General features: G+C 47.3%; 1 protein-coding gene across 1 annotated transcript in view; it reads left to right on the plus strand.

Annotated features, from left to right (window-relative positions):
• The window catches only part of LOC135913436 (probable cytochrome P450 301a1, mitochondrial), a 189,826-nt gene that overhangs the window by 96,907 nt on the left and 67,364 nt on the right, over positions 1–25,555 (plus strand). Inside the window, exons 3-4 of the mRNA XM_065446008.1 lie at positions 13,685–13,875; positions 19,153–19,354. Coding sequence (XP_065302080.1) covers positions 13,685–13,875; positions 19,153–19,354 — 393 coding nt within the window. The remainder of the gene's footprint in view (positions 1–13,684; positions 13,876–19,152; positions 19,355–25,555) is intronic.

Below are 25,555 nucleotides of genomic sequence, written 5' to 3' on the forward strand. Positions count from 1 at the left end.
TACGAGACATCATAATTAATTTACGCGGAAACTCGAACACAAGCCCACTTTCCGGCGTTTTTACTGTGTATAGACCGGTCATAGCGTCCCATAGTTGAGCATGCGGCCACGCGCCAATCTCGCAGGCCACGGAGTGGTGCGCCTGGTTCCTAGCAACACCTCCAGATGACGCTCGCCTCCGCCCCATCGCGGCCCACGCAAAAGGTCGTGTTTCTACTAGAAAGCTCGCCTTCGTGTATAGCGTTCGCCGCCAGCGTTTCCCGGTAAACATTACGGTTACATAAGCTGCAGTTGCGAGGAAGCGTCAGAAGCAGTCAAGGATCTTTAAATGATATCGCGTTCCACACTTAAAGGAGAAGCTTAAGCAACCTCCAAATTTCAAAGCGAAAGCTTTACTGGCCGCGAACTTGCGATTTCGCCCCTGGCGGTGTTCCGAGGAGGCCCAAGACGTCATAACGCGTGCCTCGCCGCGTTGGAAATTTCTCTCTCTCTCGCTCCCTAGTCACTACTGCGCATACACCACTAGTAACACCGAGCCACAGGTGTTCCGCCACTGAGCAACACCGCGCCTTTCCGCCGCCGCTGTTTGATATGACGTCACACCACGTTCGTCGTCGTTGCGCTCGCCTCCGCTCGCTTCGCCAGCTGTCTCGCATGCCTGATAACATGTCGGAGGATTGAAAAGGAGAGCTCGCGGGCGCCGCAGCCACAGTTCAGGCGGCAGTATTGACGGCTACAGTTCTGATAAGCAGGAGGAGGCCTGGAATCGACATCTACATGAAGAGGAAATGAATCGCCCAGGAAACAGACAAACAGCGCGCCGAACGACTGGCTAAATGCCGCAACATAGCTAGACAAAGAGACTAAGCTGGACTTGCAATCAAGATTAACCAAGGCTAACCGTGCTACCCAGCCTTAGCTATGCTAACCAGCCTTAGCTTTTGCTACGTATATCCTGGCATAGCTGAGCTAAGCCACTGCCACATTTTCGCTACAGAGTTAAGCATTTGTAAACGCAGTGCGTCTGTTATTCATTAACCCATCAATTCCCAGAAATGTTTGAAAAATTATCGATGTCAGAAATCAAAATTGTATTTCGATGACATAAAATTTTGTTTACTGTCTCACATGCGACAACTGTGATTCAAATCGGTCGTATCAAAATATTCGTGCTTTTCACATGTATTTAATCGAAGTACTTGTAGTTTGACCGAGCTCTTGACTAATTTCTGTCTTTAATAACGTACGTATTCTCATCTAGGCAGAAATGTCGTGGAGTAGGATTGCCAGATTTCATTGCCAGCATACATGTCACGCTAGTTTTATTGCGGTAATCAAGAGCTCGACGGACCACTCTGGTTAGGCAAAAGTAATATTAGCACAACAGCTCACTGCCAACGAAAAGAAGAACAAAACAGAGCTCGTCGCTTCGGGATCTCCACAGATTCATCGTTCAAGTGAACCGCTCATTTCGAGATTCATTTATGCGGGATGTCCCAGCTGAGCTTAAAAAAATTAAAAAAATTATATGTACCAACGCACTCTAGGAGGTCACCACCAAATAAATGCGTTGTTGGCTATCGTGTGGAACAAGTCATGCTATTTTTTGTGCTCTTCCTAATTAGTCAAGAGTTTTTATCCACCTTCACAACTTTGTAACATTAAGCAACCAAAGAGCGGAACTTCTAAATATATGTATACAGGGGGTCCCAGCTAAGCTGAACCGAGATTTTGAAAATACCTATGCGTTCTCCAGAACAGAAATCACGTGGAAGTTGTTAACGCTTACTAAACTTACAGTACCATTCTTTTGCTCGTCTTTTCTTTAGTAATTAGTTGAGATAAATTCATTACCCATTTATATATAGCTTGAAACGTTCAGGCGTCAATAGGAAAGTTGTGTAGCTCCACGAACTTGCTCAATCGAGGCACTTCCTACGAGATGGACTTAGCATGGCCGTTTTTATTCGGGAAAAACGAAAGTCCACGGAGTTTTAAAAATCCCACGTGACAGCGCGTCCTGTGCGCCCGAATGCGCCACCATCAAAGCGCTCTCAACCGTGCTTTCTAAAAAAACATCATTCGTTTCGTGCCTTCCGTGCTGCCCACGACAGAGCTTCGCGTTGTACAGTGTCGATCACACTTGTCTAGATTGGCCCGAAGGCTGCTCCGCACTGCGCCTGCGACGCCTAGCGACAAGCCCTGGGTTCGAGATGTGTTGGCCGATAGCGCCACGCGCGTGGACGCTGCGGCATTCGCGGGCAGCCAAGATACAGGCCGCAGCATTCTAGCCGTGTCACACTCGCAGCTCAGCTGGCAGTGCTCGTCTAGTGATAAAAAGCCGGTGCTCGCGACCCGCAAATCACGCAGGCCTGTATCTTGGCCGCCCGCGAATGCCGCAGCGTCCACGCGCGTGGCGCTATCGGCCAACACATCTCGAACCCGGTGCTTGTCGCTAGGCGTAGCAGGCGCAGTGCGGAGCAGCCTTCGGGCCACTCTAGACAAGTGTGATCGACACTGTACTTGGTTCCGAGATAAACGCCAGTGGGTTCGCGTGGCATTTGAAATACAGCGCGGCTCGCGTGTCTGCGGCGATAATTGCGCTCTCACGCTAGCAGAGTGCATGCGGAGCAAAAATGACAAGCTCATGAGTTCGAATTTGGGAGCAACACCATAACAAGCAAACACGCATTATAACAAGCTTGATAAGGTTGTCTGAATTACTTTGGTTGTCACAAAAGTAAGAATTGTAAACTGACACGGAATGTAGCTTTTTAGCTTCCTGTCCATTCCTTGTCAGCGAGAATTTGTAATTTCATACTGATTATCTGCCTTTTCCACGCCGTACAAAAGTTTCACACAGATGGCTCTTTTCATGGATAACGGTTGTGAAGGTTTATTCGCTGTGATGTCTGTCTAAGGAATGTGTTCAAACAAGTCGCCCTCTGCCATAACTTTGTGCTAGCACTTTTCAGCACGTCCGATGTACGTTTTTTGACGACGAAGGACGGCATCTCGCTGCAGGCCTCAGTAATCTTGGCCTTTAGCGCTTCCTGCGTAGTTATAGGCTTGCAGTACACTCGATGATTCACATGTCCCCATAAGAGGAAGTCAAGAGGTGTCAAGTCCGGTGACCTTCCAGGCCATGCCAGTGGTCCATGCGGCCCGACCCACTGGCGTTTGAAGGCTTCGTCAAGCGATGCGTGCAAGGCTGCTGCTGTGAGCTGGTGCACTGTCGTTCTGATACCAAGTTCGCTTCAAAAACGCAAGAGTAAGATCACGGCAAACATTTTCTACTGGGCCTTCCAAGAGGTTGTTCACGTACCGCAGAGCATTGAGCATGTGGTCAAAAATTATGGGGCCAACTATTCTTCCGTCAAAGATACCTCACCGCACACTGACTGGCATGTCTGGTCTGCGCCACACAATGCGGGTTCGTATTGCTCCAGTAATGCACATTACGGATGTTGACCTGAGAATTTCTGGAGAAGGTCGCCTCATCTGTCAAGAGCACTTTGTCAACAAAATCCCGTATTTAGTCACTATTCATAAGGATCCAATTTGAGAAATCAAGCCGCCATTGAAAGTATTGAAAGTCTCTTTCTTGCAGCTTTTTATGCGGTTGGAGGTGATACGGATATATTTCAGCCTTCCTAAGAACTCTCGACACTGAAGACTGAAATGTCGACCTCACCATTCACATCACGCAAGTTGGAATGAGGGTTTGCAGTCATGAAAGCCAAATGTCTCCTTCAGCCTCTTCACTGATGGTCCCCTTTCTGTGCCTCGTGTTCTTGAAGCAACCGCCAAAAACCTCCTCATGATTGTGTTCGCGGTAGGTCTTCCGCCACATTTCCAATTTCGGTATACCTTGGCAGGTTTCCTTGGCAGGCTAAGGCCATGTTCGCCTTCTGCTCGCCTGAGTGCGGCAAGCTTTAGGCACTGTGAAAAAATCCTCGAAACGGTTGCGCGGCACGATAGTAATAGACAGTCGAGCATCGGTTCTAAACGTTATGCATTCGACGAGTCATCACTATCTGTACATGAAATCTCATAGCATACGACTTATCGCCGCGCTACTAATCTTCCTTGTAAATGCCTTCGTGGTAAACTGCCAAATCTTTCTTTTTCTATTACCTTCACCAGCATTCGTAGCTTCCTCCCAAAGCGTGAACACATTTGTAATCTTGTTTCTTCATCTGCCAGCAATATACTTCTACCAACAGAAACGTGGCTAACAGACGACGTCACCGATCTGGAAGTTTTCGCTGATTTGCCGCAATTTAACGTTTTTCGCAAGGACCGCAAGAGCTCACGAGGAGGAGGTGTTCTTATTACCACTAACCAGCTGTTGCCTTCCTCTCTTATTAACATCCAATCGGAGCTTGAAATACTATGGGTAATCTGTCGTTCTGTACCACAAATCGTCATACTAGGCTTCTGCTGCAGACCCCCCTCCAGTAATCCAATCTTTTCTTCACAGTTAAACGATAGTCTGAATCAAATAGCTGGCAAATATCCCAACGCGCGCATTATTCTTTTTGGTGATTTTAATTACCCCTCCGTTGAATGGCTGAACCTAACACCAACAGGCAACACCGAAATAACTTTGTTGACGTTTGTTTGAATTTCAGTCTCACCCAGTTAGTAACTGAACCCAAATGAGTCACACATGAATCCTTCAACATCTTGGACCTTATTCTAACTAATCACCCAGAAACTTTATCATCGCTTACTTACCTCCGCGAAATTATTGACTACAAAGTGTTCCACGCTACTTTCACTGTCACCCCTGAATCGCGTCAAACTTTCCGCAAAACAATTCGCCTCTATGACAGAGGGAATTGCGAAGAAATTAATAATCACCTGACGGCGTCATTTCGAAACTTTGAGACGGGTTTCGATGATCGGTCCCTGGAGGATAATTGGCTTACTTTCATAACTAAAATTGCCGAACTCACCGCGAAGTTTATTCGCACCATCATATTTCGTGCCAGTCACAACAATCCATGGTTTTCAAAGCTCTTGAAGAGACTCGAGCACAAAAAAGAGACTTTTCCGTGCAGCAAAACGCAACCCAAGCGCATGCGCCTGGAAGAGATTTTACCCAGCCGAATCAACATACCTGCAATCTATCCGTAATGCCAAACGCGATTTTCACCAAACTGACCTCCCCAAGATCCTAACAAATAACCCGAGGAAGTTCTGGAAAGTACTAAACCCTCAACAGGCTCCGATCATCACACTAGCCAACCCACTTGGCGAGATGACCAGTGAAATTGACAGCGCAAATATTTTAACGCGACAGCGTTAAGGAGCTCGTGTCGCAGAAAAGCCGGTGTCGTCGGCGTCGGGTGTCGGCGTCGGCGGCGTTGACCGTGAGCGATAAATCATGGCAGGCGCTTCATAAATAAAAAGCAACTTCCAAGATTGGCCCGGTGGGAATCGAACCCAGGTCTCCGGAGTGTGAGACGGAGACGCTACCACTCAGCCACGAGTTCGATGCTTCCAAGCGGTGCAAACGCGCCTCTAGTGAATGCGGTGTTGCCTTCGAAACGAGCCGTGGAAAGTTATACTGCGGTGTATATCGGTAATTATTAACATGTAACGTACAGAAGTCACAATTACACGAGTTGCGAAGTGCGTTTCCGCTGCATTTCTTCTGCGCTTTCCGCACACGCAGGGCCATCTTGCGGCAAACACAGAAGACCCCCTCCTCTCAATGTACGGCGCTGCCCCGACAGGAGGAGCGCCGCGCGCGCATTGGGACCGCTGCCAGGCGCGTCGCGGGACTCCCTCTCCCCTGACGACGCTTCGCCGTGCTTCCGGTTTAGATTACTATCTATCTCTCTGCCCGTGCCGATCACGACGTTTGGCTGGCGTAGATCGTTTCCCCTCCGAGACACCGAGTTCTTTGGTTCGTTTCGTTCGCTCAGGCGCACGTTTCGTCGCCGCGCCGAACGCTGCGTTGCTTGACGCTCACCGCGTGATAGGTGGGCGCTAAGTCCGATGCGGGGCGCATCGTAAGTGATTGCTGTGCCGTAGCGCATTGTCTTATACCCCTTGGCGGGTCGACGGGAACGCTGTCGCGTCCCACTCTTGAAGGCGAAGCTTAAGCGTCCTCCAATTTTTTTAACACCGCTTTCTCACCCATCTTCACACACGAAACTGATATGCCACTTTCTACCGCAACTACCAACCTAAGTGTGCCTATGCCTTCAATCATGTTTTCTGCGCACGGCATTATATGTATTATTGAAAATATCAAGATGTCATCTTCAGCGGGTGCTGATGAAATCACCCCCAAGTTCCTCAAAAATACTGGCCATGCTTCTGCACCGTATCTATAAAAACTTTTTGCACAATTACTTTCCACAGGTAGCATTCCAAGCGATTGGAAGGTGGGGAAGGCTGTTCCGGTCTTCAAATCACGTAACAAAGAATCACCCCTTAACTACCGCCCCATCTCTTTAGCAAGCATGCTGTGCAAAATCATGGAACATGTCATTTATTCCCACATAATGAACTTTCTTGACTCTATTAAATTTTTTCATCCTGCTCAACATGGCATCCATAAATATCTATCCTGTGATACACAATTGGCTATTTTCATCCATGACTTGCATATGCACCTTGACTGTAACCTTCGAACTGATGCAATATTCCTGGACTACCGCCTCCCCTATCATAATCTGACTCAGACTGAGATGCACCAGATGGACACCCTCCTCCGTACGGCAATAAAGGCAGCGCTGGGACTACCCCAACATGCGTCTACGCAGCTCCTACTACGCCGGGGGGTACACAACACCATCCGCGAACTAGTTGAAGGTCATTTTAACAGCCAACTGCAACGTCTGCAACGAACAATGCAAGGGTGCCACATTCTATCCCGGCTAGGATACCAAATACCAAGAAAGCCACAATAGGAAAACCGCAAACTTCTTCCGCTTAGCATTTGCAACGAAATTCACGTGGCCCCAATTCCCCGGAATATGCACCCATGCACCCTGACCGTTATAAAGGTCGACGAAAGGCAAGAGCACAAGCCCTGGCTCGCCTATTTGGCGATGACAAATCAAACACTGCAGTCCTATACACCGACGTGGCCCGCTACCCACAAAAACGTGTCCTATGTCTAGTCGTACTAGATAGTGCAGATATTCTGAGAGCTTCAGCCACGCTCAACACTGTGGACAGTGGCACGGCGGAAGAGGCTGCTATTGCCCTAGCCATCGGACACGCTTCAACCATGCCGGCGCCGGATGGACCTATCACAGTGGTCACTGATTCTCAGACCGCCTGCAGGACTTTGGCACAAGGGAGGGTGACACCCTACACACACCGCATCCTTACATCATTACACCCCACTGACAGGGTGCGTATCGTCACAGGGTGCGTATCGCAGGGTGCGTATTGTCTGGACACCTGGACACGCCTCTCTCCATGGTAATGAACGCGCTAATGCGGTAGCCCGAGAGCTCGCTAAACGGGCGCCATTGGAGGAGCTGTCCAACCCAGACGACGCACCGACAGAACCACTGAACTACACTGAAACTCTACAATATTACAGAGATACCAGAAGACACTTCCCTCCACCACATAATTCCCTTAATCGAGGAGATGCTGTCGCGTGGCGACAGCTTCAAACTAATTCATTTCCCTGCCTCTTTTATTTTCACCTCTTCCACCCCACTCAATATCCCTCATACTGTCCCTATTGTGGAGCAAAGCCCACAGTATATCATTGCACCTGGGAGTGCCCGCACCCTCCGGGCTACTCCCCTATTCCTTCACCTTCACCTTCCTCCTGGGAGACTGCGCTGACCAGCTCAGACCCGCAAGAGGAGCGACGGCTGATCCGGCGGGCACGCGGAGTGGCGCGAGCCAATGAGGCCCTGAACTAAGGGCTCCACCGTGCGAGGAAGTCGCCCAATCTCAGAATAAATAAATGTTTTCTCTCTCTCACTCTCGCGAAAGCGTTTGACAAAGTACCCCACAAACGCTTGCTACTAAAACTTTCATGGTTAAACCTTGATCCTAACATTTTACAGTCGATAAGTGAATGCCTTGCTAACCGCACCCAGTATGTTTACGTTAATAATCAAGCCTCTAGTACTCTGCCCGTAACATCAGGTGTCCCGCAAGGATCAGTCCTTGGCCCGCTATTATTTTTAATATACATTACTGACCTACCAACGTATTTCTCTTGTAACATTTGTATTTTTGCCGATGACTGTGTCATCTATCGCACAATCAATAACACCTCTGATCAGCTCGCCCTCCAAAATGACTTAGACAGCGTACAGGACTGGTGTAATCAATGGCTCATGGAACTAAACACCAATAAATGTAAACTCTTGTCCTTTAACCGAAAACGTAATCCTCTCCTCTTCTCATACAAAATCTCGCACGTCGCGATAGAATTAACTCACGCTTATAAATACCTCGGCGTAACATTGTCCAATGATCTAACCTGGAACGCACATGTCACAAAAATCATATCATCCGCTAACAGAACCCGTGGATTCTTAAAACGTCATCTACAACATGCCCCACAAATCCTAAAATTACTCGCCTACAAATCACTTGTCCGTCCTAAAACAGAATACGCCTCTGCTATTTGGAGCCCTAACCAAAATTATCTAACAGTTTCCCTAGAATCAGTGCAAAGTCGAGCCACAAGATTCATATATTCGTGCTATTCATATAACGTTAATATACCATCGTTAAAAGCAGAGGCAGGTTTAACATCTCTAGCTTGAAGACGTCGTATTACTAGTATGTGCTGGTTTCATAAACTTTATTACAGCTCACTTCGTCATCCGCCCTACATCAATCTGCCAGCACGTATTTCCCCCTAGCATTCGGCATCCCATTCAAGTTGCACGGCCTCGTACTTGCACTGCTACATTCGCATACATTCTTTCCGCGCTCAGCCCCGGACTGGAACGGCTTTCCACACGACATCGCCGCAATCACCTGTACATCTAAATTTCTGAATTGTATAACTACGGTATTTAACAGCGAATAATTTATGTTCATTACGTGTTTTCTTTAATTATTATATGATTTATACATGTAACCCAGCCCTTATGTAACACCCCCAACCCCGGGGGCCTTTAAGGTAATAAAGTGAAGTGAAGTGAAGTTCACAAGCATCTAGACCTGGCACAGCTTGGAAGAAAAGCGGCGTTGTAATATGAAGATCTCTCTTGCACAGCTTCCAGATGTATGATGCATGTTTTGTGTGTATTTTTTGCATTCCACATCGGCTTGACCGCTGAAAAAGAAATTGCTCTTCTCGTCATATCGGAATAAATGGCTGATAACTGGGCGTTCTTCGGCGGCAGGTGCGAGCGGCTCCTGACGAAGCGCTTTCTCCGAGCGCCGTCGCCAGCCGCGGCCGGTAATCTCAGAGCCTAGCAAAGTTCGAAGCCGCTTCCAGTAAGCGCGGCGCTGGCGATGTTTTTACGAATCACTCTTGAGAGCGCTGTAATCGCGACGCATACGGACGCAAGCACAGAGCGCGCTGTCTCGTGGTATTTTTTAAGCTCCGCGGCCTCTCGTTTTTCCCGAACAAAAACGGTCACGCTAAGTCTATTATGTTGGAAGTACATGGGTTGGGCAATATTCGCGGAGCTCCACAACTTTCCCATTGACCCCTGAACGTTTCAAGCTGTATTTAAGAAGTTAATTAATTTATCTCGGCTAATTACTCAAACAAATGCGAGCAAAAACATGGTACTGTAAGTTTAGATAAACGCTAACAACATTCACACGATTTATGTTGTGAAGAACGCAGAGTTATTTTTTTTTCGAAATCTTGCTCCAAGTTATCTGGGACACCCTGTATACGTATAGGAGAAAAACGGCATGGAGGTGAGCAAGACGCAGGTCTCGTTTGCTACCCTGCACTGGGGGGAAGGGGTATGAGATGAAAAGAGGGAGGGGCAGATAGAGCGAGCACACGTTTCCACATATCTGAAGGTTCGCACCGAGCCTACACACGGTCGCCAAGACCTGTCTACTTGAGGTACTGTAACCACGCTTTTATGGGTTTCTGTATCATTGACGCGCACTGCCGAGGTCCAAGGATCCTCATTTCCAATGCGGAACGAGTGGGCCTTTGTAAATGTCACCCCGATCGAGAGGTATCGCAATACTGTTGCTTCAGAACGGGAAATATTGGGCGACACTCGGGGATTTAGGATAGATCAAGTCCATGAAGATGACACTTTGGGAGGTTGGCTGAACACCAGTTTTGCTATGTCAAAGCTTTAGCCGCGATACGAGTCTTTCTTGCAGCGTCGGTTCTATTTGAGGTGATAGGAACTGGTCGGGCTTCCAGATGGGTCGACTGGGCGGCTTCCTCAGTTAGGTCCTTACCAGCAATGTTGTTATATCCAGGTAGCGACTGAAATATTTAGTTTCATGCCCTTTAGCGATAACTTGATAGTTGCTTTCTCTTATCTTTTATTTTGGTTTCTTATGAGTGCTGAAATATGAAAATAAAAAAATAACGTCTAATGCCCGCTTGTGCGCCGTGATTGGAAGGCTCTCAAATGTGCCGCGTTTGAATGTACAGCGCATCACATAATGATTGCAGCAGCAGGAATAACCAGGACATTATGTGCAGACTCAGAACCATACGGCACACAAGGAAACCGCGTTATGCACTAGGGGCCGAAAATGATTGCAAATCTTCCAACGCTTCCAATTTCTTTTTTCGTAAAGGTTACGAATTTAAGATTGTTTTACCATTTTACAAAAGTTGCGTGAAATACCACGAAGTATTCTGTTCGTGAAAATCTTCGCTCTACCACCTACAAAGATATTCTAGGATTTTTTCTGACGGTAAAAATACAACAGAGTCATACTGGGTTGACGTTTACTCGGACAAATTTTGATGCAGGGTAAATTGGCAACCTAAATGTCACTGCATGAGTCACCCTCACCTGAAAAATAATGTGCCGCTGGTGGAGGTCATCATGAAAAGTTTTTTTGTAAGGAAAGCGGAAGAGAGATAGAGAGCACAAGAGTCCTGTAGTACCTCGCAACCCTCTCAGCCCGCCAACTTCCTGGATGTCGGGCATAGAGCTGCGCATGACAGCCTGCCACTGCGGATCACTACCAATGCTTGTGATGTTAATGCGGTTGAAAGCTTTCGGGGTTGGATGCTGTATATAAAGGCAAATCATTGGATTGGCAAATCATTGGCAATCAAAGGCAAATCATTGGATCATTGGCTTGTGAATCGCACAACAAAGTGCGCCCTGGGTCAACTAAAAGAAAGAAATAAAATCCACTTAGTTTCCTCCTCACCCCCTCCGAGTCACGTCTGAAAAATTTGACGAATTCGAACGTAAACAGTTGGGCAGGTGTGCAACTGTCTGTACTCGACGTTTTAATTGAGAATGAGGGGAAAGAGAGGGAGAGACGACGTTGTTTTTCCACGACATACTTATGAAGAGCTCGCTGTCATCCGCTAACGCAATGTTTCCCTTCGTGAGTACAGGAGATTGTACACCGCTCTGAATCCCCAGTCAGCCTGTGTTTTGAGGAATTTATTACGATGAAGCGCGGCTGACTGAAGTCTCGTTGGCTAAGTGCCATTGAGCGAAATTTCATTCTACTGCAATACTCGTAACTATTAGTTTCTATTTACTCGTGTCACTTTTAGGTTTGACATACTTTTAAAAAATCCCCTTTTATATTGTAACTCTAGTCCCTGAGCTGAATTATTCAGAGGCGGACAATAATACCACGAGAAATTGAAACACAGATTCTACTAATTAAGAAAAAATTTAGGAATTAACTTCCTAATTGATTAGCACATATGGCAATTTAAGAATTGTAGTCCATGAACTTGCAGCGCGTATCCACTTAGACTGAATTTCTTGAATGACATCCTTTTGGAGATATCAGCCATCAAAATCGCTGGAAAATGCACTGTCACTCAAATAAAAAAAATTACCGACGATTACGTTACTTCCTAATGCGAAATTTGAGCGCAGCAAATAAGTTGTTTCACCTTTTCGATAGATTGAGGCAAAGAAATCGAGCAACACATGTATGCGCTATCACAGAATTTGTTTTTATTTTTCACACGTATTCCTTTAACAAAGACTCCACTAACAGTTCTTGACAGTCATGAAGGAAGCTTTGAGGTCGAAGAAATAGACTGATATATGTTCGACTTGGTACACCAATGCTTGATTCTCAAAGACGAGATCTATACAAGTGCCTCGCGAGGTTGTCACAGCCGTGGGACGCGTTACGATGGCTCTCTGATTGCCACCGCACAGGGCGAACGGCAGCGGCAATTTCGGCTCGGGCGGTGCACATATACAGATCCGCCGCCACCGATCTGGCTCTCTGATTGCCACCGCACAGGGGTTGCATTGGAGGAGGAGCGAAGAAAGGAATTAAGTTCGAGCCGGCGCTTTGACAACCGGAGACTCGCAGGAAGAGGGGGGAGGGGGGCGGCGTGTACACCCAGCGGCAAACGATGGGGGCAGAAGCGCGCGCAGCAAGCGGACAACACGATAAAGGGAGGAGGGAAGAGATAGCAGCGACTGACTGATGCCGCTGACGCCGATAGTGAGTCAACCCCAGCTGCGGAGTTGGTTTCAGGGACAACGCCGCCGATGCCGACACAAACAATATGATACCCTCGCTTCCGCAGCGCTAAGAACCAGGTCTAGCCGTGGGAAGGTGGTCACGTATTCGTCGACATGCCGGGGCCTACGTGAAATAACCGGCGCGTCGGCAACTGAAGAGTACCCTATCCGCCACACAAGAACAGGGGGGGGGGGACCCTTTCCTCCTCTTTCTGCATGGCGGCGACGGTGTTCTATGCAGTCACGTTATCTTGACTCTCTAGCGGCGTCAGCGGCATCCAGCGGTATCAGTCGGTCGCTGCTAGCGCTGGGGGGATGAAAGGGGGGCGGAGCTGGTTACGAGGCCGACGACAACGCCGACGACGACGCGAAACCCAGGAACGGACGCCAAAGAGCTGCGCTCTAAAAAAACACTATTGTAATTATTGACGCACAAAAGCAACGGTAACGGTAATGTATTTCCTTCCAGACTGTGGAAAATATCTCGAGACTGGTGTGATCCTGGAAATTCATTTCATGCGGATACGTCTCGGAAGCTTACCGGCTATACTCCGAAAATTTGAATATGTGCGGCAAAATAATCTATTACGAGTTTAATTAGTGGATTTTCGTTATCACTTGAATGTGTGATTCGATTTCTCATGATAATAATGTCCGCCTCTTCGAATAATGCAGCTCAATGGCAAGAATTACGCTATCTGCCACAGGCGATTTTTAAAAATTCCGTAAAACTTAAAAAGGCCACCCTTTATAGCCACTGTCGTAATATCACAGGTAACACTTATTTATGGTCTCTTAGGTTCATCTACAAGCCCTTCATCCTACTCCCCTCTCCCGACCTGCAGCTGTCAGATTACAATTCCTTTGGCGTTGTATGGCTTTAGACCTTTTGCGTTATAAAACTTTATCGATTACGACAAGCTACTATTCGAGTGAGAACTCCTCACTCATCATAATAAATGGAAACATACCAAGAGCTGGTCGTATTTAGAATAGACCCACAAATAGGTCTTTGAAGTGATAAATGCAGCGCTTGTTCGAACACGTAGCGTTTTCCGCAGGCAAGGCGAAGAATGGCGCCAGATACGGACAGCGGTTCAACCCTGCACAATTCGGCCTCGGACTGTTCAGTTGTATGCTGAAGGATTGGGGCAGATTGCCGACGATGCCGTGGACCTTATCGCCAGCGACCGAGACGAAAATGGCGACGTACCGGACTGCTATACCATCATGCAGAGATGGGCGTTGGAGTGTAAGTGTACTTGGGACTATCTGTGCACTGAATATGCGAAGACAGCGATAACGCCCTGTAATTCACCACCCATATTACAAAAAAGTAGGACATAACTGTTTACGGGAGTTTACTTGTTATGTTAAAACATTGAGTTTCAGTATGTGCAGCACTATACAGTCGAACGCCCTCAAACGAAGTGATTGGGGGCTTCCGGAATTATTCACTGTACAGGTCGCTTCATTGTAACGGTCACGCCCTGTACCGCTCAGAATAGAACCACGAGAGCAGCATTATTGCGATAACAATTATATGAACACTTCCGGTGCGATAATACCGTCGGCGCACCGCAGGCTGACTTAAACGCGTGAGGGGATCAGATGATCGGCAGCTCAATCTCGCGCACGTAAAGTAGGAAAGCGGCAAAGGAACACACCGTCTTACCTCGTGCTAAAAGCCCCGGAGGCAGGGAGGAGGAGCGGCGGCGTTCTACTCCAACCGCGCCCGACGAGCGCCGACGATGGCAGCTCTAACTGGCGCGAGTAAAGGAGGAAACCGGGCACAAAACGCGCTCTCTTCAGTCGCAGTCTTCAGTCGTATACTTCAGTAAGGGTACCTCGTAAAGAAACGAGCTGCCAACCTCTGTTATATGAACCACTGAGAGAAAACATACCGCAGACAACGCGATGGCCGCAGCACCTAAACTTCCAACTAGAGCACCTCCCAGCAAACGTTAGCCAAACAGCTAAAAGAACAGGAAAGTACAGTGCGAGAAACGATTATAAAACGATATTTATTTTTACTAGCATGTGGAACAGTAGATATGGGTCACGCAAATTTATTTGCACTTCGACAAGGTTGAAACGTGATTCCGAAGTTAAAATGCACAATTGCGGGTCTTCGCCAACCGTTGAAATCGACTTTGAGGTTGTATCAATCTCGTTCAGCGGAATACAGGCTTAACTCAGTGCCATCATGGGATCCCTACCGCGGACCTCAACTAAAACATGAGCAATTATGACCAAGGTAACTGCTTTTGCAGTTCAATTCTTGTCGTATGTATTGAAGTGTTGTACGGTGCACAAACAAGAAGCGGGAAGCGGCGACACGGCGCAATGGCGACATCAGTACGTCAGCTGTGGCGATCGAAGGCTGCCGGTCGCTCTCGCACGCGCTTGCATCAACGAAATGGGACTATATATATATATATATATATATATATATATATATATATATATATATATATATATATATATATATATAGCTTAACATGTATTGTTGACGACCCATACAGTCGGTCGTAATGTTCATCTGCTGACACATTTGTTTGCCTCTTACACCAAACGGGCAAACACGTGGCAGCCCCGACAATACAGCAGCGCGACTCACTTAGCTTTGCGAGTATGCAGCAGGCATCGACGTTTTCAAAGACACTTGCGTGCTGTCTAAGCGAGCGCTCATATAAAAAATTAAATTATGGGGTTTTACGTGCCAAAACCGCTTACTGATTATGAGGCATGCCGCAGTGGAGGACTGCGGAAATTTCGACCACCTGGGGTTCCTTAACGTGCACCTAAATCAAAGCACACGGGTGTTTTCGTATGTCGCCCCCATCGAAATGCGGCCGCCGTGGCCGGGATTCGATCCCGCGACCTCGTGCTCAGCAGCCCAACACCATAACCACTGAGCAACCACGGCGGGTGCGAGCGGTCATACGCCGCAGAGTCTTCTTTAAGACTACTTCCTTGGGCACGCTGCATGCTAGATGAAACGTTTTATAGAAAAGCGAAAACCAGTTATCATTAACATCCTTCAGTATCGCAGTCGCTCTTTTCAAAGGGGCCGCTGAAGCCATCCATCACACTTATCATGCATCTCGTCTCAGCTAGTGGGATGCCGCTGTGCTCATAATCGCTGATGAGCATGTCATGCAATATTTGATTGTTATTTCTTGTCACCGCGGCACGGTTTACACAGTGCTTGAAGTGATCAACCTATGGTGGCCGTACGTGCCGGTAAGTGCACCGCTCTAGTAACTCGGTATTCAAAAACCCAAAGTTGAGAGCGCTCTCACTCTTCCTTGCCACGAACTTTTTTAAATGCCCTGTTGAGAATCAGCAAAAAAAGCGAGTAGCACGTCTAGAAATCAGCGACCAAAATACCACGAGAGACGCGACGGCATGCTAGGTCGTCTGTCATTGCAGAGCAGGTATATGTATTTAATGCGCTCATTCTCTAACTGTAATGGTTTTACGGGTAATTTGCCCTACGCATTACACGGTCTACCCAGCTCCATTTTTTTTCTCTCAGTATCAAGTAAGCTACTATCACCCATTTGCTCTCTCGCTTTCACTGCTCTCTCTTTGCCTGGTAATGTTAGGTGTAACATTTTTGGTCACATCGACCTTATCGCAATCCTTAACTTGTTCTCGAGTTCTTTGTTAAGCTCCAATTTTCAGCCCCGTATGTTAGTCCCAGTAGAAAGCAACGATTGTACACTTTTCTATTCAATGACAGTGGCAAGCTCCTAGTCAGGATTTCGTAATAGCTGCCGCATGCACTCCAACCCACTTTTTTCTTTTGTAAATTAATCTCGCGATCACGCCCCACTGTGAGCACTTCACTTAGATAAACGCACTACTGCACAGACTCTCGAGGCTCACTGGGGATCATCAGCTCTCGTTGGCTTGAAATACATTACCTTTGACTTCTGCCATAACAATCTTAAGCCACACTTTTTCCCTTTTTCAGTTAAAGTCATCAATTGTTTGTCGCAGTTCATCCACAGTGTTGCTGAACAGGACAATGTTATTTGCAAACCGAATGTTGTTGAGACATTCACTGTTAATCCTCACTGCTGAGCCTTCCCAGTCTAATAGCTGCACTACTTCTAGGCATGACGGCATGGGCGAGATTGTGTCCCTTGCCTGACTGCTTTCTTGATAGGTAACTTCGTACTCTTCTTTTTGAGGAAGAACTCCGATATTTTTGTAGGCAATGAAGTGCAGTCAAGGACGAGAGAAAACTAGGTGGGATGATGAAATTACGAAATTCGCAGGCGTAATTGTGAATCAGCGAGCACACGACAGAGGTAATTGCAGATCGCTTTGCATGCTGCCGTGGACGAATGCAGATGACGATCTTAATCAGCGCAGCGCGGTGCGGTTTCCCCCAAGAGCGACGAAAACAAATGCATGTCACAGGATCGATTGCAAGGACCAGGAGCTCCGGGATGCGCCCCTTGGTACTAAAGAATGCAAGGCATCTATAGCAGTCCTTTTTATGCTACTACGATAGCCAGCGATTGTGACCTACAAGGGAGAAAATTCGTGGCCAATAATATAGAAGCATGCCTCCTAGCCATGCACAAAAAGCTGGCCTACTGCAATCCCTAATGCCCCGTTCACACTGAGACATTCGGCGTCTGGAGCGGCGCCCAGTTCGGCGGAACCCAGTTCGGCGGCGGCGACATCCGCCGGAAAAGCCCCTTCCGCGCCGATCGCTCCCGTACCGATTTTTGCGGCAGCTGCCGCCGGATCGCCTCGCCGCCGCGCGGCGCTGACCAATCGGGGAGCGCGAAACAGAACTTCCAAAGATGGCGGCCGAGTCTCACGTCATGTCGCAGTTGTCGCAGTCATCGAAGTCCGCCGCGACATCCACATCCGAAATGCACATCGAATTGGTGCGCAACCACCCAGTCCTCTACGATATGCGCCACTTGAAGCACAAAGACAGCGTGCTGAAGGACGACTTGTGGCACAAGCTCGGTCGCGAGATTGGTGGGCGAACCCACCACCGCCGCTGCCGCCGTCTCTTCGGCGAATGCTTCTGCGCGTCATGCATCGCCAGAAAGGTGTTTGCCAACAGGCCGAGCAGTACTGCCTCTTCTTGCTCGGGGTTCATCATTGTCTTTTCAAGCAATGGTGGGGACGCGCAACATAAACACACGAACTCGATGCGAGCGGAGACAACTGCGCAATTTCGAGCCGCGCGAACATCCGGGATATCCCACGCTTGATGGAGGTTAGCACTTTATGGGACAGATGGCGCTGTATGTCCTTCCGGCGGCGCGGTCCGCAAGCAGTGTGAACTACGCGATTTTCGGCGGCAGGAGAATTCCATTCGCTGTAGACGCCGGATTCTTCAGTGTGAACGTACCATAAGAGTGCTACTGCGACAAAGAGGTATCCGGTGTTGTGCGCGATAACGAGGGCCGCTACTGGTGGGCTCACGCCCAATGTGAATATGCATGCTATATCCTTAAAGAAGCCAAAGTGTCACATTAAATTTTGATGACAATGTACTTACTATATTGCTCTTGCGCGGGGTTCAGGGGCCTTGGCAGAGAATAGCAGCAAACTGCTACTGACCTTTCGGGGAGATTGCTGCGCCTCCAAGACTCGTTAAGCTTTGGAAGGAGCTCGAAGGCATTAATGTAAGTGGTTGTTTCTAGCTGTAGCGGTAGGCAATGAGAGTACAAGCTGGATCAGTGCCGGCAGCAACAGTAGTGGCAGCAGTGAATGTAGTAATAATTATAACACTAATAGACACAGTAGTAGTAGTACTATTACATGATTTCGTTTGTGAAAAACCGCTTATAGGCATTCCGCCTATCGCCTTTGAATCGTATTGGAAAACAGATGTCTGGGATCGGGCGCCTCTAACGGCTCGATCAGTGCGCCGAAGGCGAGCCGTTTCATGGGCGAGTTCTCGCCGCCATTCGTTAAACGCTTCCCGCTCCTCGGGGGAACGCACAAACCGTGGCCTTCCCATCAGTTTTCCGAGACTCAACAGAAACGATGCCGGTGCAGCGCGCGCGATACCCTTTCCTGCCCTTCCCCTCTCCGGCGGTAGCGCGCGTGGCGTGAGCGCGCGCCTATGCAGCTGGAATCCTTCCTAATGACTCGCGCTCCAGCGCCGGCGCAGCTGTCAACTCATGAAACCGCTATTTGTAGCAGCTGCTCTGCTCTGGGAGCAACTGGGTCTTCTTGCGTGACCACAACGCCACTTGTAAGGGAATGCAAGCTTCGCTTCAATATATTATGCCATTCCTCGAAAAATCGCGTAGGGAGTCGTACACGGGTGGTAAGTATACTGTTGTCGTGTGCAAAAATGCAGGTGTCTACGTCTGGTAGAACGTGTGTAGTTCCAACAACATGATAAAAAATTACAGAATAGGCTATGTAAGCATCAATGAATTAAACTTCGTAGAATGTCGGAACATGCCATTCGTAAATAAAAAAAGACAGCAGCCACTCTGGACAAACTTTTTATGTTATTATTTGTTTTGTTTTACAGCTGTCATGCTTGTTTCTATGGACCAGAGACTAGGTCTGCTTGACAATCCACTGTCACCCGACTCAGACGCAGCTGGAATATTGAACGGAATCGTCGCACTGTTTTCTGACATGGACAAACTGGTGACGCGATTTCCTTACTATCGTTACTTCCCAACGCCCATCATTAGGCGTTTTCAACGCACTGGGGATTACTTAGTCGCGTAAGTACCGTTACCTAGTGTGCATTTGTTTTTATTAATCTCTTTCTGGTAAGCGTGCATGCGTAATCTGTTTATATTTTTGCGTTTCCAACATATCCGCTCATTTATTACACAAAGTACACGCTCACAAGATAAATAATGCGAAAGGCAACAGGCAGCATTTGCCTCTTCGAGATGGAGCCAATGACAAGAGGTATGTGAGACACGTCACTGTGACCTGCATGATTATTTTATGTCGTCATGGAGTATATATAGACTTTCAATGCAAAATTCGTCTGGCGAAAACAGTTTCTAGTTTGCTTTCGGCCCAAACAAATAAACGTTCCTTTCTTTCGACCGCTTCCTAACCTTACGTGAGGCCTCCTTGTAGCGAATGACCGATGGAGGAAGCAAGCGTACTCTGAAAGCTCCCTTCGCCCGTCCTCACGTAAGGAACGGTTGCCGCATGCCTGGGTTCGAGAGGATCTCATAAAACATTTACACGAACACCATTATTCAATAAAAAGGTATTGCATCGTCGCGTATATTTTTTTAAATTCAAGTGCTAATATAGAGAGGCGCGCACGCTTTCTTATAGTTTTGTTTACTAAACGTAAGAACGTACCGCATTATAGCGCAAAACTAGATACGTTCCAGCAATGCTGTCACCCCCGGCGTTGTGCAACATCTAGCAACGGCTGGGAGCATACCTTGCCAAGACCAACGTTTTTAAACATACTTACTTTCGAAACTGCACTTGCAGAGCCGGGCGTGACTTGTCCCTAGGCGGTGAGAGGGTGCTGCTGTCGAAGCTTGCGCCGTTTTTCGCTGCGTTCGTGGCGTGCAGCCTCTTATTCTGTACGCTCGTGCATCGTGCTTGCGTCTAGCGCCGTGCGTGTTCTCTTTGCGCTGCGACATCTGCATAAGGAAGGACGCTGGGATAAGGGACAAGGTCGGCTGTGACTAGGCCATCGCTTTTTGTGGGCAGTAGTGAAGGGTGCAAGTATTCTAGTGCCTGGAATCTCAGTGAGTCATCGTGCGGTAAGATGCGCTGACATCCATCCGTTCAGCATGCCAACTTATTTGGTGCCCGGTTGTACCAGTGTGTACAGGAAAAATAAAGAAGAACGGCACTTTATTGCCGCTCCAAGTGACCCCGAGCTTCTTCAAAAGTGGGTGATCGCCATTCCCCGCGCAGACAAGCTGCTTGGGAAAACGTGTAAAGTGTGCGATGTCCACTTTCAGGTTGCACATATTGTGCAAACGTGCCCGCACCATATCACCGGGAACGTCATACAGCTAGAGCGCGGATCGTGGGCACTTAAAGTCAATGCTGTGCCAACGCATTGTTCAAACTTGTCAAGCTACCTGTCTGTTGTACGCAAAAGGAGGAAGTTACGGACGAAAAGGTACAGAGTCTTCAGCCATTCGGTGCCAATGCTCTTTGAGGTCAGTGAAATGAACGTGGAGGAGCTTACATTCATCACAGAGACCATTAGGTTTACTGACGTTAGGTTTACATGCGACATTAGGCTGCCGAAAAACTGGACCGTGGCGATCATGGAAGACCTTCCGACTCACCGACAACTCGTGTTTTATAACACAGGAATGCAGAGAGGTGTTTACTCTGTTCTCATCAATGTCGTGATGAAAGAGAACTTGACGTTCTCTTTCATCGTTTTCGGCTGCGGAAAACTTCTGCAGAAATCGCCCGTTGACGTCCCAATCTGTAAAATGGAAGATGTACAATCAGTTTTGCAAATCGTGCACAACAAGCCTTTCTGCCGTGGATGAACACGCAGTGATGCTGGTGTGGTGCTTCCACCAAAGCTGAAGGAAGTGGCAATAGTTTGTACCACAAGAACTGCTCAGTTCTGACCAGTGCGGGTCGGGGAGTGTGTAGTATGTGTGTTAGCATGACAAGAAGTTTGGCCAATGTTCGGACTGCTATCCCTTTACACACCTGTAAAACTGGCTCTAAAGGGTAATTGCGAGAAACGTGAGGACCGTGTTTTGCTCAGTGCCTTTCAAAGCCTAGACGAAAAGCGGTGGGAGGTCCTTGCAAAAAAATTATATTGAAGGAGCAAGTTTGGGATCAATTAAAGGCTATCCCCTTCAAGGAACTGTGCAGTTAACCTTATTATGACCATACATACAATGCTCCATCACCAGAAAAAAACGGCGTTATATTACCTAGCTGGGTATGCAGCTTTTAAAATCAGCAAAGGCACTCATTGTATGGAGTTTAAAAAGGATGCACTGTGCGGTAATGACGCCCTTCCTGCTGAAGCCACCTTTTCATGGAGCGTGCGTATGCGACAGGCACTGTTGTTTATCCATAAAAAAATGTTTGTTTGTTTGAGTGGTGTGGAAGAAATCGCAAGTCAAGCCTGCGAAGAAACTCTATTTGACCACATTTTCTGGAAGTCCTGGGTACACTCATTCAGCGGAACCAGTGCAGTAGGCTGCCAGCACCATTGCGATAAATTTACTGCCGGCCAGTGGCGTAGCCAGAAATTTCGTTCGGGCGGGGGGGGGGGGCGTTCACATTGCAGCTCGGTCTCCTCCTTGAGAGGAAGCTTTAGCTCGGGTGCTCGTACCTAAATACATGTAAATGGAGAATTCGTCTTTCTCGGCAGCCAATGCACCAATTTTGACGAGGTTTGTTGCATTTAAAAGAAAACCTTAAATTTTAGTGGCTGTTGGTTTCTCATTTTTCATTTAGTTTGTCAATTCTTTATTAAAAATTCACAAAAATCGCAAATTTTCAGAAATATAAACTCTCAAGTTTAAATCTATGTAATTCGGCAATGAAAAATAATATCACAATTCTGTGAATTGCACCTAATAGTACATCTACAGCGGACAAAATTTCTATGTTGCACGTGAGTCTCAAGAAACTTAGCATCATATAAATACGGCTTTCGCAGAACCCTTGTACACAACGTAACCAATTCACGGTAGGATACGAATTGACACACCAAATTTGTCCGCTTTGACTATTATAATAGATGTCGTTTACTGAACAGCGACATGGGTGCTTGATGCAGAGCTATTAGTTTGTAGACGTCGTGCTTCTATTTTTTTTGGGGGGGGGGAACTGTCCAGTTTTTCAAAATATTTAAACAATGTTCAGGCCCTAAATTGAAATTCCACTCCCAACAGACACTATATTATAACTTTCCCTCTCAAATGCAACAAATTTCATTAAAAGCGATCCACGGGTTATCACAGAAAAGCGTTTCTGCGTGTTACATGTATTTAAATAGGCCGCGTGTGGAGTTGGGCGCGAGCAAAAGCTTCCTCTTAAGCAATTTGTCTGGGGATCAAATACATGAATAATAACTGCTTTTTCATTGCCAAAGATGCTCAAAACGAATTCTTGGACGCTATGCACTGTGCAAACAAGTCAAATGTGTATTTTTTCATAAAAGATTATACTTGTATGTGCCAAAAACTGTGTCCAAAATAGCCGCTATCAATGCTTGCATGTGTTTTCTCTATTTAATTATTAAATAAAATATCACCAGAACTTTAGAACTATATCAGTTTGAAACCAGCAAGGAAGTGCATGCCGCAGATATGAAAAATGCAAAGGCCATGAAATTAACAAGCTGAGGACAAATATTGTAATGAAACTTTGTCATTCAAGAACCTTGATTGGATTCTTGTACATATGCAACAGCCTGCGAAAAATCTCAATGGCGCTGTCATTTATTCCAATGCATTACGCAGGAGCAGCTGTCACTGGTCGCATAGCGTGAGTAATTGCACCGAAATTATAGCCGCAACAGAGAGCACGTATAAAAGCAGGAGTTCTGCAAAACAAACGAGGGTGAGTCAAATGAAACTGAACCAATGCGAATATATGATAAACGGGGTACTTCATTTAAATGTAGTCTCCATGAGCATTTAGACATTTCACCCATTGAATAAGGAGTCGCGCGATTCCCCTCTCATTAAATTTCTTGGGTTGCTGCTTCAAAAACTCTGCAACTGACTTTTTCACATCATCATCCGACACGAATCTGGTTTGCTTGAGCTGTTTTTTTCAAATGCTCGGAAAAGTGGAAGTCGCAAGGCGACAGGTCTGAGCTGTATGGTGGATGTAGCAGCGTTACCCACTTGAACATTGACAGTTTTGTATTAATCACATAAGCGACGTCGGGACGGCATTGTCGTGGAACAAGGTGACCCCATTCGTCAATTTCCCACGTAGTTTGTTCTTGATTATGACACGCAGCCGATCTGGCGTTTTACAACCACGAAACAAATTGATAGCCTCTCAAGATTTAGCAAATTCTATCAGTAATGGCCGCTGACGATCGAAAAAAAACTGAACAACACCTTTCCGGCGGAAATGACGGCCTTTCCTTTCTTGGAGGTGGGGAATTCGATTGTTTCCACTGTAAGCTTTACTGTCGTTTTTCAGGTTCGTAAAAGTGGCACCATGGTTCGTGCCCAATCACAATTGAAGACAAGAAGTCGTCACCCTTATTGTGATACCGGATCAGATGAGTGAAGGCAGCGCTGAACTTCTCCGTCTTCTCGCCGTAGTTCAAAATCTTGGGCAACCATGGCGCACCCAAGAGCGGATAACCGAGATGTTCACGAATTATGGCGTGAACCAAACCGTGACTGATGTTCACACGCTCGGCCAGTTCATCGATGCTTATCTTCCATTCTTGTCTCATCAGCTCATCAACCTTTGCAGTTTTGTTGGATGTGATTGCACGATGGCTTCGGCCCGGTCTTGGATCGCCTTTGCAACTTTCACGTCCTTCTTTGAATCGTTTGCTCGAACGCTTCACAGTGGCCAAATAATGCAATGTTCAACGTACACGGCAACCATACGGCGACTAATTTCTTTTTGGGAAATACCTTCAGCTGTCGCAAACCTCAGGGCGCCACGCTGCTCAACTTATAGAGCGTCAATTATGTCGCGCAACCATGTTCACCCCAGTGCATGAGAGCAAGAAACAACCTTGATATTCACACCGGCGCGTCACTTTTGTAATAGAGAGATGCCTGTGTGCTACGCGCATGCCTAGCAGATAATGAACCGAACCATTATTGCACTAGGTGGATAGGCTCACTTTCATTGAACGCGCCCTCGTTCATTAGAAATGCGAAGATACAATGGAATATACAAATCCGAAGATACAACTTGATAAAAGGGAAAAAAGTTTCACTGGAAACAAAGTTCATTGCACGTATACACAAAACCCCGCAACAAGATACTTAAATATACGTATAAATCTGCAATAAATCTACGTATGTAAAGAAAGTCACTGTATACAATGCGTCAAACAAGGCAAATAAACATGTTGCGCAATCAGAGATCCAAAGAATCCTAGATCCCACCCCCATTCCATTCACTCCCCCGATGTATCGCGCTCGACGGAAGGCGGCGCTCTTGCTCCCCGATTTTCTCTTTTACGCACAGAAGACTGAGCCACCATCGTCGTCTCACCCATTCGAGCCCCACACCCCCCTCCCTACGCTTTCACTCGCACGTACAGCATGCGGTGCGCGTTCACGATGTTATCGCCCTCGGACTTTGTACGAAACATGAGGGCGACGGCAGGAATGCGCCTGGAGTGTCCATATAATTGCTATCGCAATACTATATAATAAGACTATCCGGCCTATAAAGCATCCCGTGGCCCATATCTGTCCGCAAAAGAACAAGTAACAAAATCGAACTTTCACCATACGACAATTCGCTGCGCCACAACAATGTCTTTTCTTTCTTTTGTGAGGCCGGGGCACCGAAATGAAGAAAGCGCAAAGTATGTTGGCCACGATCAAATGCCTACTTTGGGCACCTAATGTAGCTGCCGAAAGAATATCGAAGAAAACGTGAGACGCTTGGTGCACCGAGAACCATACGCATACTGCTGGGTATCCTACACTAGCGAGACAAGACTCTCCGGAGAGGTTGCGCTCAATCGAACGCGGTACGTCCAGTCCCCACAGTGATGGCGGTGAGCGACGATAGTTTTTGTTTCTCGTCTGCTAGCCAGAAAGTGCCCAAAACTCTGCCAGGCAAAAATCCACACCGCCAGAGAAAAGCGAACGCGCACCGAAGTGCACCGCATGGTGGTCGCGGTAACACCAGTTTGTATAGGTGTTCTGTGGTAACGCAAGAAAAACTCATGCGCTCGGCTGCCTGTGGCAGCCCGCAGGCAGGGGAGCGAGAATAAAAAAATTGAAGAGACT

The sequence above is a fragment of the Dermacentor albipictus genome, unplaced genomic scaffold, assembly GCF_038994185.2.
Source record: "Dermacentor albipictus isolate Rhodes 1998 colony unplaced genomic scaffold, USDA_Dalb.pri_finalv2 scaffold_15, whole genome shotgun sequence".
Lineage (NCBI taxonomy): Eukaryota > Metazoa > Arthropoda > Arachnida > Ixodida > Ixodidae > Dermacentor > Dermacentor albipictus.